Source organism: Bombina bombina, chromosome 7 (genome assembly GCF_027579735.1).
Source record: "Bombina bombina isolate aBomBom1 chromosome 7, aBomBom1.pri, whole genome shotgun sequence".
In the NCBI taxonomy this organism is placed as follows: Eukaryota; Metazoa; Chordata; class Amphibia; order Anura; family Bombinatoridae; genus Bombina; species Bombina bombina.
The window spans coordinates 281,086,350-281,100,759 of record NC_069505.1 but is presented as its reverse complement, the minus strand read 5'-3'; the positions used below and the strand labels follow the sequence as shown (position 1 = coordinate 281,100,759).

The 14,410-nt window shown below is 43.4% G+C and overlaps 1 protein-coding gene across 1 annotated transcript in view; it reads left to right on the top strand.

Moving 5' to 3' along the window:
* ITPR1 (inositol 1,4,5-trisphosphate receptor type 1) overlaps positions 1–14,410 on the top strand; it is a 532,169-nt gene that overhangs the window by 317,476 nt on the left and 200,283 nt on the right. Inside the window, exons 9-11 of the mRNA XM_053689365.1 lie at positions 12,697–12,843; positions 13,001–13,096; positions 14,296–14,409. Of these exons, the coding sequence (XP_053545340.1) occupies positions 12,697–12,843; positions 13,001–13,096; positions 14,296–14,409 (357 nt within the window). The remainder of the gene's footprint in view (positions 1–12,696; positions 12,844–13,000; positions 13,097–14,295; position 14,410) is intronic.

Here is a 14,410-nt window from a genome sequence, read left to right as displayed (position 1 = left end):
AGCCGAAACTGAGGCCTTGATGTGATTGTGGAATATTTTTTGCCAGTCTGCGTCTGTAAGGGCATGGTCCAGGTCACTATTCCATTGTCTAACAAAAGTAGGTGTGTGAGAGTCCTTATGAGATATCAGTAGCCTGTACATAATAGATATCAAATGTTTAGGAGTGTGTGTTAATAAACACAGTGATTCCAACAAAGTCAACTGTCTTGACATGCTGTCGGCTCTTTTGTGTGTAAGCAGATAGTGTTGTAGCTGTCTATGGAAGAACCATGATATGTCCAAGCCCGACTCCAACAGGTCCCTCAAACCTTTGAGTTTTTTTATTTAAAATTAGCCTATGAAACATTGTCTGGTCTAATTGTGTTTTATTTATAGTCGTTCTATTTTAATCCCAGATATTTTCTGGTTGTCACGGATTTTTTGCGCTAATACTTCTATTGAGAGGGCAAATAGTAGGGGGAACAGGAGGCATCCCTGACGTGTCCCATTCGAAATTTTAAGGTTCGGATAAGATATTGTTGATTTTTACCTGAGCAGTTGGTGCCGAATATAAAGAAAAAATTTTGTTCACGAAGGTTTTGCCAAAGTTCATTTTTGACAGTACAGCTCTAAGGAAATCCCAGCTAACCCTGTCAAAAGCCTTTTCGGCGTCTGTTGAGACAAGAACCGACGGGATATTATTAAGCTGCGCATAATTCACTAATAGGGTAGCCTTTATTGTGTTGTCCCTGGCCTCTCTGCCAGGGACAAAACCCACTTGGTCTGGAGATATTAACTGTGGTGAATTTTTGCAAATATCTTCAAGTCAACATTAAGAGAAATCGGCCTGAAATTTTCGGGCCGATCTGTTGGCTTTCCCGGTTTCGGGATAGTGGTAACATGCGCAAGGAGCATTGACGGCGGGAAATCCTGTGTATTCCCAATATTATTGAACAATGAGGCTAGTCGGGGGGATAGCACGTCCTTAAAAGTTTTATAATATTTTACACTGAAACAGTCTGGGCCTGGGCATTTTCCTGCTGGTAGGTTTTCTATAGTCTTGGTCACTTCCTCTACTGAAATGGCAGTGTCTAAGCTATCTCTCTCTTCTGCAGATAGAGCCGGGAGAGATAATGAATCAAGGTAAGAGTCTATGAGGGGCCTTAAGGGTATCTCATCGCTGTTTTGGGAAGGAGCTTTGTCTTTTTGTAAGTTGTATAGGTTCTGGTAATATGACCTAAGTACCTCAGCTATAGACGGGCTGTCTGAACAAAGTTGGATATGATGGTTTAATATGGAATGGACGTGGGATTTAGCTTGTCTCCTCTTTAAGGCTCTAGCTAGGAGTTTACCGGGTTTATCCCCATACTCATAATACCTCTGTTGTAGTTGTAATGCAAGAATTTGGTGTTCTCTAGCGTGTATATCCTGAATGTCCTTTCGGCCTGCATAAGTTCTTGTGTAATTAGGGAATCTGAGGGAGTCGATTTGTGTCTAGTCTCTAATTCCCTAATTTGTTTAAGGAGGGCTGTGTACCTAAGTCTGATCTGTTTGGAATGGTAAGCTTTCTGTTGAATTAGCTCTCCTCTGAGCACACATTTGTGCGCCTCCCAGATGACGTGGTCTGGTACCTCCCCATTTTCGTTATTGTGGAAGTATTCCTTCAGTTTTGTTTCAAATTGAGTTTTAATTATTTGGTTGTTCATCATGAAGTCATCGAATCTCCAAACAAACGGTCTATCTGGCATCGAAGGCCAATTTATTTTGCAGATGACTGGGGCATGATCTGACCAGGTCATGGGAAGTATCTGGGTGTCTAACTCCTGCTAAGGTCAACTGGTCCTTGAAAATGTAATCAATTCTGGAATATACCTTGTGTGCGTGGGAGTAAAAGGTATAGTCACGCCTAATGGGGTAGAGTATACGCCAGGTGTCATGAACTGCCATCTCCTCCAGTCTGGCGTTACTCTGTCGTAGGATTTTTTTGGTAACTGAGGTTGTCATTTAAGAAGTGTCCAGTACTGGGTTAAGCGGAACGTTGAAGTCTCCTCCCAATATCAGAGCTCCTTTACGGAGTTCAAGGATCCTATTAGTGAGGGTGGTCATAAATTTGTTCTGGTGTTGATTAGGGAAGTAGGCGTTAACTAGTGTAACCATTTTATTAAAAAGTGTGCCTGTTACGATCAGGTAGCGGCCCTCAGGGTCCCTTTCTATATGAATGAGAGAAAATGGGGAAGAGTGTTTTATCAGAATGCCCACTCCATTTTTCTTTGAGGGCCCAGAGGCAAAAAAGGAGGTTGGAAATTTGGGGTTGAACCATTTACAGAAGTGAGTTTCCTGCAGGAATATAATGTCACAGTGGGCACGGCTGCCATCTCGAATTAAATGTGATCTTTTTTCTGGAATATTTAAACCCTTAGCGTTTAGTGTCATGAAAGTCAAGGTGTGTGAACCTTTTAATGGCATGATTAAGGAAGGGAGGAGAGAGAAGAAAAAAAAAAAGGGGGGGGGGGGTGGAGAAGGGGGAATTAAGTTAAGGTGAGGGACAGAAAAGAGGCAGTAAAGAGTTATGGGGTGGGAAAGGGTTAAGGGGTAGGGAGAGAGAGCAGGATAGAGAGGAGGTGGGTTGGGTGGGAAAGTAGGTTTTAGAGGATTTGTCCAGGGAAGAAAAGGGGGTTACGGTAAGTGAAAATCGGACAGTCCTCCACTAAGAGTGACCGACCGAGAGTCAAAGTTGAAGTAAGCAGAAGAATAAAAGAAGATAAGGGATCTGTATCCCTGCGCCTGATGCAGGGTTATTCTTTTTTTTTTTTTTTAGGGAAAAAGAGAAGTGAGTTAGATATAGGTTGGAAGGGAGGGGCAGCGCACACCCACTCATATGGGGTTTTTGAGGTAAACCAGTGGTGACAAAGGGTAGCAAGGTACATGGTAAGAGATTGCCATACAATACATGGTAGATATCCCTTTGTGAAGCAGTACTTGAAAAAAATGTCAAATCTGACTTTTTGAAAAGAGTGAAGTTTGTAGCCAGATGCACCATAATGGTATAGGTACAAGCACCACAACTACAAAAATTCCCTCTCATAACTGTTCCCAATAGGTAACTTGTAGCACAACGCACCATTTTTTGTATAGGTGTTTGCGTCAAGGCTAACAAGACTATTATGCCTAGTCACCTGTTTTATGGTACATTCAGGTACGCAGTAAAAAGAAAAGACAGTTTCATTTATATCAAATCACCAATCTAAAACATTTAACAGTATGGATACAACAATGGGAGTGTAACTCATGTAACAATTTGAACTGTTATTATCTAATAGAACAGTATACCGTTTTATCATAGGTAGGTGGCATGATGGACCACCGCAGCGTAAGTAAAAGCATTAACCTTTCTATGGGTCTCATATATGCCCGCCTATATTTGTCAGCCTGTAGTACAACGCACCATTATCGTATAGGTATATGCGTTAGTACTAACCAGCCCGCGACATAGTCTTTAACAAATAGCTATCTGTGGTGTTCTGCTTTGAGGCACAAAATGATATAGAGAAATCAATTTTATACATAACATGGATCATGCATATATTACCTATTAGCCTTAGCATATCTATGGATCACCTTAAATAGTCATTGGCCAATGGATGACTGTGCCATCGCAGCATGTACTTGTGGCAAGGGGCCCCAATGTTACGGAAGCACAGTCGTCACAGCTACAAGGATTTCCCTGTATGTCTATCTATAATTATTCATTTGTAGCTCAACGCACCATTATTGTATAGGTGTATGCGTCAAGGCTGACAAGGCCGTAGGGCGCAAGTGTCTATGCTGCAGGGCAGAAAGTCACAAAAATAGAAGAAAAAAAATAATTTCAATTAAAATGAGGTTCAAACCTAGAATAAGGAACAGTGTGAGCATAACAATTAGAACATAACAAATATAACAACTAAGGGAGTTAGTGGCTAGAAGATAAAGGTACCATTTAGGTGAAGGTGTGAACCTTGCCCTCACCGCCACCTGTCGGTATGATCATCATCAGGGGTCCGTGTTAATGATGGGGAACTTCCAAGTACCCCGGATAAAGCAAACGTCTAAAGACTGAGCAGGAGGCAAAGTCAACACAGAGTGTCCAGCCTAGGGTCATGGTGGACCCTACATGTGATAGAAAAGGGAGGGAGAGACTAATTATTCTGGTCCCTCCGACCAGTTGATTCCTGCTCAGGGGAGGGTATGTTGATATCTAAGATGTTGCAGAAATCCTGTAGGTCTGCCTGAGTTCTGTAGATAGCCTGTTTCCCATTCCGAGTAGCAATAAGGCAGACTGGAAAATCCCACTTATATTGAATTCTGTGTAATTGGAGAGCGCTGGTTACAAACTTTAATTCCCTCCTCTTCTGTAATGTTATCTGACTTAAGTCAGAGAATATTTGGATGGGGATGCCGGCATGTGTGAGATCTTTAATGGATCGTGCTTTTTGGGATATTACGTCCTTGTCCTTATAACTCAAAAATTTCACAATTATGTCCCATGGAGGAGCCTTAGGAGACGGTTTGGGTCTAAGAGCACGATGAGCTCTTTCTATCTGAATGTCTGGAGAACCTGGAGTGCCCTTTATAGTGCGAAACAGATCCTGTAAGTAGCCTTCTATTGCCGAGTTGTTAACAGATTCTGGAACTCCTCTAATCCTGAGATTATTGCGTCTCCCTCTGTTGTCCAGGTCTTCAACCCTAGACAACAGGAATTGAATGTCTCCTCCTTGTTCCAGAGCTCTTTGGGTGTTGGATGTCATCTGTGCCTGCATATTTTCTTGCTTTCCTTCCAGAGCACGAACTTGTTGGCTAATTTGGTGGAAGTCCTTTTTTTAAATCGCCGAACAGGGATCTCATTTCGGATAACACCACGTTAATATCAGCTTTGGTGGAATGAACACCAAGGTCCTCTCCAGACAGTGATTCATGTGGACGTGTGTCTGATGCTACACTAGCAGCAGCTGTCGGGGGAGGGACAGTGATTGGGTTCTCAATTCCTGCTGCGTCAGGACTAGGGGTAGCCATTTTGAGGTAGTTGGTGAGATTAGTACTTTTAAGTCCTTTTTCCCCTTTGGTGTTTTTTCTGTTGGACATTGTAAACTGTGGGTATATATGTCTACCCCTCCCTGAGATATATTTAATATGATTGAGGTTAAATCTGCAGGGGTAGTACTCCTGTAAAGCAGAACAAGTGATGGAGAGTTATGCCCTGTTAAAAGTGGTTGCAATAAGGGTTCAGAACTTTTTATTACAGTTTATGGGCTTGCAGTGACACCTATGGTCGGTATAAAAGTTCCCAAGGACAGAGGCAGTTCCTACAGCATCACTATTGTCCCTTACTGAACAAATGAGGCCCGATAGGACGGGCCTGTATGACCCAGGCCTTCTGAGGATAAGTGCTGTGCCTTTAATAAGGGAAAGGGAAAAAAGAGAAAAAAAAAAGGAAAAGTTGAAATTTCTGTCCCTTTTTGGATTACACACTTTTCTGTGAAGTGAGCTGTAGGGTTAAGACTGTGAGTCCTGTGTGTAACGTTCACTGGCCGGGGGTTTCCTATCTCTTTGCACAAAACTTCCCCTTAATTCACTCTGCGCTATGTCTGTGCAGAGCTGCTTTTTTTTTTCCCTGCAATGACAGAGTCTGAAATAAGGTAGTGTGTATGTTTATTGACCTGTCCCTCTATGGCACATCGCTGTCTTTATAGCCTGGTTTCTGTCACCTCTTGCAGTACTAAAGTGAAGTGGGTGATGATTAATTAAGTGGGCAGCCTGCGGCACTCTCTCTCACGTAGGCATCTTACTCTGCAGAGTTCCGACCAGCTCTCCCACGTGGCCCAGGCCCCTGTATAATTTCACTTAGCCAGAGATGTCCGTCAAGAGAACCCCCAGGGTAACAACAATTCTCTTTGCAGCCCTATTACATCAATACGGGCTTACCTCTGTTTTCGGGCTCTTTAGTTGTAGCGGTCTGTACACCGGGGCCCGATGCCGGGCGGGTGTATGTAGCTCTGCCGGTTCCGTTGCGGGAGGGAAAGCGGGTCGCGTCCGGTTCACAATATAGCTCCTGTGGATAATCCTCTAAGTGCCCCAGTCCCAGGGTGAGCAGAAGAGGCTCCGGTGGGTGGAATCGGGTCCCCTCTGTGGCTCAGGTCAGTGCGCAACAAGCCGTTGTAGTGCCGTTTTAGGCCGTGATCCTCATTTACCCTGTGTGAGCCTCAGTAGGTCCACTTGTCAGATCCATTCTATGCAGGACACGTTCATGCAGCATGACCCCTGTTGTAGAGTTGATTAGGTCAATACTTCCCAAGATATTAGGTTTGCATCAGACGCAGGGCATGGGAGCCAAGAACTAAACAGCCATGTCCCTGCGTGGCCAGGCTCCGCCCCCACATTTTTATTTTTTGTAAAGACTTCTGTTCTTCCAATTTTAGTGAGAAGAGTCACACTATAAACACATAATATCAGTCACCTGCTTAGTTTAAGTATAACTCGGTAGTAGACTTGTACTGTATTTGTTTTCTCCTACATTGGTGTGTCCGGTCCACGGCTTCATCCTTACTTGTGGGAATATTCTCTTCCCTAACAGGAAATGGCAAAGAGAGCACAGCAAAAGCTGCCCATATAGCTCCCCCTCTGGCTCCGCCCCCCAGTCATTCTCTTTGCCGCTCTGAACAAGTAGCATCTCCACGGGGATGGTAAAGAGTATGTGGTGTTTAGTTGTAGTTTTTATTTCTTCTATCAAGAGTTTGTTATTTTAAAATAGTGCCGGTTTGTACTATTTACTCTACAACAGAAAGTGATGAAGAGTTCTGTTTAAAGAGGAGTATGATTTTAGCAACAGTAACTAAAATCCATTGCTGTTCCCACGCAGGACTGTTGAAACCAGAGAACTTCAGTTGGGGGGAACAGTTTGCAGACTTTTCTGCTCCAGGTATGACTAGTCTCTTTTCTAACAAGACATAGTAATGCTAGAAGACTGTCATTTTCCCTTATGGGATCGGTAAGCCATTTTCTTAGACTCATAACAGAATGAAGGCTTATAAATGGGCTATATACTGGTTGACACTATTGTGGGCTAAATCGATTGATTTATATAATATTTATATGACTTTTGGAGTGTTTTGGGAACGTTTTTATTACTCCTGGCAGTTGTTTAGACACCTAATCTAGTCAGGAAGGCCCCTTCACTCTGGCATGCAGAGGGAGGAGGCCTCATTTTCGCGCCTTAGTTGCGCAGTTACTTCTGGAAGCAGTGCATGCAGCTTCATGTGAGAGGGTCCTGTGGCCATAAAAAGGATTTCTAGAAGGCTTATTTCTGTGGTGAATAACCCCCAAGGAAGGTAAAGCCGCAGCAAAGGCTGTGGCAGGGACTGTAGTGGGTGTGCAATACTTTCAAAGCATTAAGACACTAGGGTGCAAATTTTGTAAAGATCGGATAATTCCTTCATAGTTTTTCAAACATTCAGAAATAAAGTGTACTCTTTTTATTATTTAAAGAGACCGTAACGGTTTTTGTTTAAAAACGGTTTTATTGCATTAATAGCCTGCCTAAGTCTGTCTAACATGTCTGTACCTTCAGATAGAATATGTTCTGTGTGTATGGAGGCCAAGATGGTTCCCCCTTTAAATGTATGTGAAAGTAAGGACAGTACTGTCACATTTAATAAGGTTGCCCAAGATGATTCTTCAAATGAAGGTAGTGGGGATAGTTCATCATCCTCTCCTGTGTCAACACCAGTTATGCCCGTGCAGGCGACACCTAGTACATCTAGCGCGCCAATGCTTGTTACTATGCAGCAATTAACTGCAGTAATGGATAATTCTATAGTAAATCTTTTATCTAAACTGCCAGCATTCCCCAGAAAGCGTGATTGCTCAGTTTTAAATACAGAGGATGAGCAAGTGGGCGCTGACGATAATTTATCTGTTATACCCTCACACCAGTCTGAATTGGCAGTGAGGGAGGGTCTGTCTGAGGGAGAAATTTCTGATTCAGGAAAAGTTTCTCAGCAGGCAGAACCTGATATTGTGACGTTTAAATTTAAGTTAGAACATCTCGCGCCCTGCTTAAGGAGGTGCTAACTACTCTTGACGATTGCGACTCTTTGATTCCAGGGAAATTGTGCAAAATGGACAAATTCCTTGAGGTCCCTGTGCACGCTGATGCCTTTCCGATACCCAAGAGGGTGGCGGACATAGTGAACAAGGAGTGGGAGAAGCCAGGTATACCTTTTGTCCCACCTCCTATATTTAAGAAAATGGTCCCCATTGTCGACCCCAGAAGGGACGCATGGCAAACAGTCCCTAAGGTTGAGGGGGCAGTTTCTACGTTGGCCAAGCGCACGACTATTCCCATTGAGGACAGTTGTGCTTTCAAAGATCCTATGGATAAGAAATTGGAAGGATTGCTTAAAAAGATATTTGTTCAGCAAGGTTTCCTTCTCCAGCCAATTTCGTGCATTATTCCTGTCACAACGGCGGCGTCTTTTTGGTTCGAGGAACTAGAAAATTTGCTCAATAAGGAGACTCCATATGAGGTGGTCATGGACAGAATTCACGCACTAAAGTTGGCTAATTCCTTTATTTTAGATGCCGCTTTGCAATTGGCAAAATTAGCGGCGAAAAATTCAGGTTTTGCAATTGTGGCGCGCAGAGCGCTTTGGCTAAAATCTTGGTTGGCAGATGTGTCGTCCAAGACAAAACTGCTTAATATTCCTTTCAAAGGTAAGACCTTTTTTGGGCCAGAATTGAAGGAGATTATTTCAGACATCACTGGGGGGGAAGGGCCATGCCCTCCCACAGGATAGGCCTTTCAAGGCAAGGAACAAATCTAATTTTCGTTCCTTTCGCAATTTCACGAACGGACTGTCTCCTAACTCTGCAGCCTCTAGACAAGAGGGTAACACTTCCCAGCCTAAACCAGCATGGAAACCAATGCAGGGCTGGAACAAGGGTAAACAGGCCAAGAAGCCTGCTGCTGCTACTAAGACAGCATGAAGGGGTAGCCCCCGATCCGGGACCGGATCTAGTAGGGGGCAGACTTTCTCTCTTTGCTCAGGCTTGGGCAAGAGATGTTCCGGATCCCTGGGCACTAGAAATAGTCTCTCAGGGGTATCTTCTAGAGTTCAAGGAACTTCCTCCAAGGGGAAGGTTCCACATGTCTCGCTTATCTTCAGACCAGATAAAGAGACAGGCATTCTTACATTGCGTAAGAGACCTATTAAAGATGGGAGTGATACACCCAGTTCCGTCAGCGGAACAAGGTCTGGGGTTTTACTCAAACCTGTTTGTAGTTCCCAAAAAAGAGGGAACTTTCAGGCCTATTCTGGATTTAAAAATTCTAAACAAATTCCTCAGAGTTCCATCATTCAAAATGGAAACTATTCGAACGATTTTACCAACAATCCAGGAGGGTCAATACATGACTACCGTGGACTTAAAGGATGCGTACCTACATATTCCTATCCACGAAGATCATCATCAGTTCTTAAGGTTCGCCTTTCTGGACAAACATTACCAGTTCGTGGCTCTTCCGTTCGGTTTAGCCACTGCTCCCAGAATTTTCACAAAGGTGCTAGGATCCCTGCTAGCGGTTCTAAGACCGAGGGGCATTGCGGTGGCACCTTACCTAGACGACATCCTAATTCAAGCGTCGTCCCTTTCCAGATCAAGGGCTCATACAGACATTGTATTAGCTTTTCTCAGGTCTCACGGGTGGAAGGTGAACGTAGAAAAGAGTTCCTTGTCCCCGTCTACAAGGGTTCCTTTTCTGGGAACAATAATAGATTCTGTAGAGATGAAGATTTTTCTGACAGAGGTCAGAAAATTAAAGCTTCTAAACGCTTGTCAAGTTCTTCAATCTATCCCTCAGCCTTCCATAGCTCAGTGCATGGAAGTAATAGGGCTAATGGTTGCAGCAATGGACGTGGTTCCTTTTGCTCGAATTCATCTAAGACCATTGCAACTGTGCATGCTCAAACAGTGGAATGGGGATTATGCAGACTTGTCTCCCCAGATTCAAGTAGACAAGGTAACCAGAGACTTGCTCCGCTGGTGGTTGATTCAGGATCACCTGTCTCAGGGAATGAGTTTCCACAGACCAGAGTGGGTCATCGTCACGACCGACGCCAGTCTCTTAGGCTGGGGTGCGGTCTGGGACTCCCTGAAAGCTCAGGGTCTATGGTCTCGGGAAGAGTCCCTTCTCCCGATAAACATTTTGGAACTGAGAGCGATATTCAATGCGCTCCTGGCCTGGCCTCACCTAGCGAAGGCCAGATTCATAAGATTTCAGTCGGACAATATGACGACTGTAGCGTATATCAATCATCAGGGGGGAACAAGGAGTTCCCTAGCGATGACAGAGGTATCCAAGATCATCAAATGGGCGGAGGATTACTCCTGCCACCTATCTGCAATCCACATCCCAGGAGTAGACAACTGGGAGGCGGATTATTTGAGTCGTCAGACTTTCCATCCGGGGGAGTGGGAACTCCACCCGGAGGTCTTTGCCCAGTTAACTCAACTATGGGGCATTCCGGATATGGATCTGATGGCGTCTCGTCAGAACTTCAAAGTTCCTCGATACGGGTCCAGATCCAGGGACCCCAGGGCGACACTAGTGGATGCATTGGTGGCGCCTTGGTCGTTCAATCTAGCTTATGTGTTTCCACCGTTCCCTCTCCTTCCCAGGCTGGTAGCCAGGATCAAACAGGAGAAGGCCTCTGTGATCCTACTAGCTCCTGCGTGGCCACGCAGGACTTGGTATGCAGACCTGGTGATTGTCATCGGCTCCACCATGGAAGCTAACTTTGAGACAGGATCTTCTAGAACAAGGTCCATTCGAACATCCAAATCTAGTCTCTCTGCAACTGACTGCTTGGAAATTCTATCTAAGCGTGGGTTTGCAGATTCAGTTATAGATACTCTGGTTCAAGCCAGAAAGCCTGTGACTAGGAAGATTTACCATAAGATATGGCACAAATATATCCGTTGCTGCGATTCCAAGGGTTTTTCTTGGAGTACAATCAAAATTCCTAGGATTCTTTCCTTTCTCCAAGAGGGTTTGGAGAAAGGTCTTTCAGCTAGTTCTCTAAAGGGACAGATATCTGCTCTGTCTGTCTTGTTGCACAAACGTCTGGCAGCTGTGCCAGATGTACAAGCATTTGTACAGGCGTTAGTCAGAATCAAGCCTGTTTACAGACCTATGACTCCTCCATGGAGTCTAAACTTAGTTCTTTCAGTTCTTCAAGGGGTTCCGTTTGAACCTTTTGTATTCCATAGATATCAAGTTACTATCTTGGAAAGTTCTGTTTTTAGTTGCTATTTCTTCTGCCAGAAGAGTTTCTGAATTATCTGCTTTGCAGTGTACTTCTCCCTATCTGGTATTTCATGCAGATAAGGTAGTTTTACGTACCAAACCTGGTTTTCTTCCAAAAGTAGTTTCCAACAGGAATATTAACCAGGAAATAGTTGTTCCTTCCCTATGTCCGAATCCAGTTTCAAAGAAGGAACGTTTGTTACACAACCTAGATGTGGTCCGTGCTTTAAAATTCTATTTAGAAGCAACAAAGGATTTCAGACAAACATCATCTTTGTTTGTCGTTTATTCTGGTAAGAGGAGAGGGCAGAAAGCTACTGCTACCTCTCTGTCTTTTTGGCTGAAAAGCATCATCCGATTGGCTTATGAGACTGCCGGACGGCAGCCTCCTGAACGAATTACAGCTTACTCTACTAGAGCTGTGGCTTCCACATGGGCCTTCAAGAACGAAGCTTCTGTTGATCAGATCTGTAAGGCAGCGACTTGGTCTTCTCTGCATACTTTTGCCAAATTTTACAAATTCGATACTTATGCTTCTTCAGAGGCTGTTTTGGGGAGAAAGGTTTTGCAAGCCGTGGTGCCTTCCGTTTAGGTAACCTGACTTGCTCCCTCCCTTCATCCGTGTCCTAAAGCTTTGGTATTGGTTCCCACAAGTAAGGATGAAGCCATGGACCGGACACACCAATGTAGGAGAAAACAGAATTTATGTTTACCTGATAAATTTCTTTCTCCTACGGTGTGTCCGGTCCACGGCCCGCCCTGGCTTTTAGTCAGGTCTGAAAATTTTTTATTCCATACACTACAGTCACCACTGCACCGTATAGTTTCTCCTTTTTCTCCTAACCATCGGTCGAATGAAGTAGTAGATCCCCCCCCCCCATCACTGTATCATGTAACAGCCATCGGCCAATCACATATATACTGTGAATTCTTGCGCAGACAAACATTTTGATATTGGAATTGAATTGGAAAGTTGTTTAAAACTGCCTACTTTATCTGAATCACGAAAGTTTAATTTTCACTTTTCTTTTAAGTTATTAACAAAAATGAGTTTCATTCATTAGGTTATGCTTTAAGCAAATTACTCAGTTCATCTCTCTTTAGTGCCATTCATTATTTATTTTTTTATTTTTAACAAAAACTCTGAATTATGTAAAAAAAAATTGTTCAAATAATTTCTGAAAACAAATGCACCTATTTACTCTGTCCATTTTGTGTTTTTTTTTTTTTCTTTTTTAAGAGCCCCAATGGTAACAGCTGCTTGCTTTAAAATTCTTTAGTCACTTTGTAGTAACATCTGAAAACCAGTGAACATGGAATCATCCTTATTAATAGATGGAGAATAACGTTCATACTATTCTGCTCATCCTTTTCAGGGTGATGTAGTTCGTCTGTTTCACGCTGAGCAGGAAAAGTTCTTGACGTGTGATGAGCACAGGAAGAAGCAACATGTGTTCCTCAGAACCACAGGGCGCCAATCTGCTACCTCTGCCACAAGCTCTAAGGCCTTATGGGAGGTGGAGGTGAGTTTGCCAACTAGTCTGAAAAGTCCAGAAAATCTTGTTTGTTATTATTATTTTTTAAATCATTCCTTAATTTCTTAGCAGTATGTATGTGAACCTTTGTGTACCACATTCCTGGTTTATTCTAGTTTTTTGACAAGCCGTCTTATTCCCATAGGTTGTGCAGCATGACCCCTGCAGAGGAGGTGCAGGATACTGGAATAGTCTCTTCAGATTTAAACATTTGGCAACAGGGCATTACCTGGCTGCCGAGGTAAGTGGCAGTCGTCTTTTCTTCATTGGGTTTTAACAAATTTAGAGATTTCAGGGAAAATGGAAAGTTGTTTTTTTTTTTTGGGGGGGGGGGGGGAGAACTTAATTTGGATGTAAATGCATCTGTACTTTAGATAAAGTTCTGAAATCCTTAAATGGGACGTCTTTCTTTGAATCTTCAACCCTTTTTAATTGGTCCTTGTAGTAAACTGGTCACATAATGGGTTTAGCCTTTTTCCTGTAGGTTTTGAGTCAGTTGCACTTAAGCTGTTGCCCAGTTTGGGGGTCCAGTTTCCTCTAACCCTTTCCCCCCAAGTTCCTACTTGTGACTAGAGTCCAGTTCCATATTTTTTATTTTTATTGATGTATTAGTCTCATTATTTTTGTAGCCGTCACAGTCCGGTTGATACCGAATTCCATTCTTTCATTTTCCTGGCTACGGTCCAGTTCCCTTTTTCCCTTCTCCTAAATTGGTGCCTAGACCGGTTAGTCTCACTTTGCTGTTCTTTTCCACCAGGTAAATCCTGACTATGAGGCAGGGTGCCTGGAATCTGAGGTCTCAGTAAGTACAGGGTTAGAGGACTGATCACCGGGTCAATACCTGGGACTTCTGCAATCCAATAATTAATGCCTCTTACCTTGAATCCTGCTTTTTAGTCCTTTACCATCATTGACCTCTGCTCTCATCCCTGGCATCTATTAGAGCTGCCTTGCCATAGCTTGCTGCCTCACCTATTTGTTAATGTAGAACCAAATAGCTTTGTATACCAGTGAGATTCCTTATGTGAGAGGTGGTGGATGATAATCCCAAGGTAAGTTCTCATTTGTAATGGTCTAATGTGATATGGCTGCCCACAAATGTCTTGGCGATTGCTATCGATAGTGCCAGGTTATATATGGGTTTTTCTCACTGGGAAGGTTGACTGATAAAGGATCCCTTGATCTAGAATCCAGGGTCACTGGTATTTCCATACCCTTCATGCCGATCACCTTGCTTTCTCCATTAACACCCATTTTTTGCAAGATATACCTGCTGTATGATTTGCCAGTAGGTTGAAGAATGTTTACAGCTTTAAATTCCCCAATTACCTGCTTGTGAATCTAGTCAAGCCTTTACATGTTTATTTTTAAAGGCATGTAAAGTGTACGTGGCTTTAAGTCTATTCTTATCAATCTCTTAACAGCTTTTTTTCTTTCTAGATTGATTCCGAGCAGGATGCTGCCCGTGCCCGTCTTGGCATGGTCCCAGAAAAGATGATGTGCACTTTGGTTTCTGTTCCAGAAGGCAATGATATTTCCTCAATTTTTGAACTTG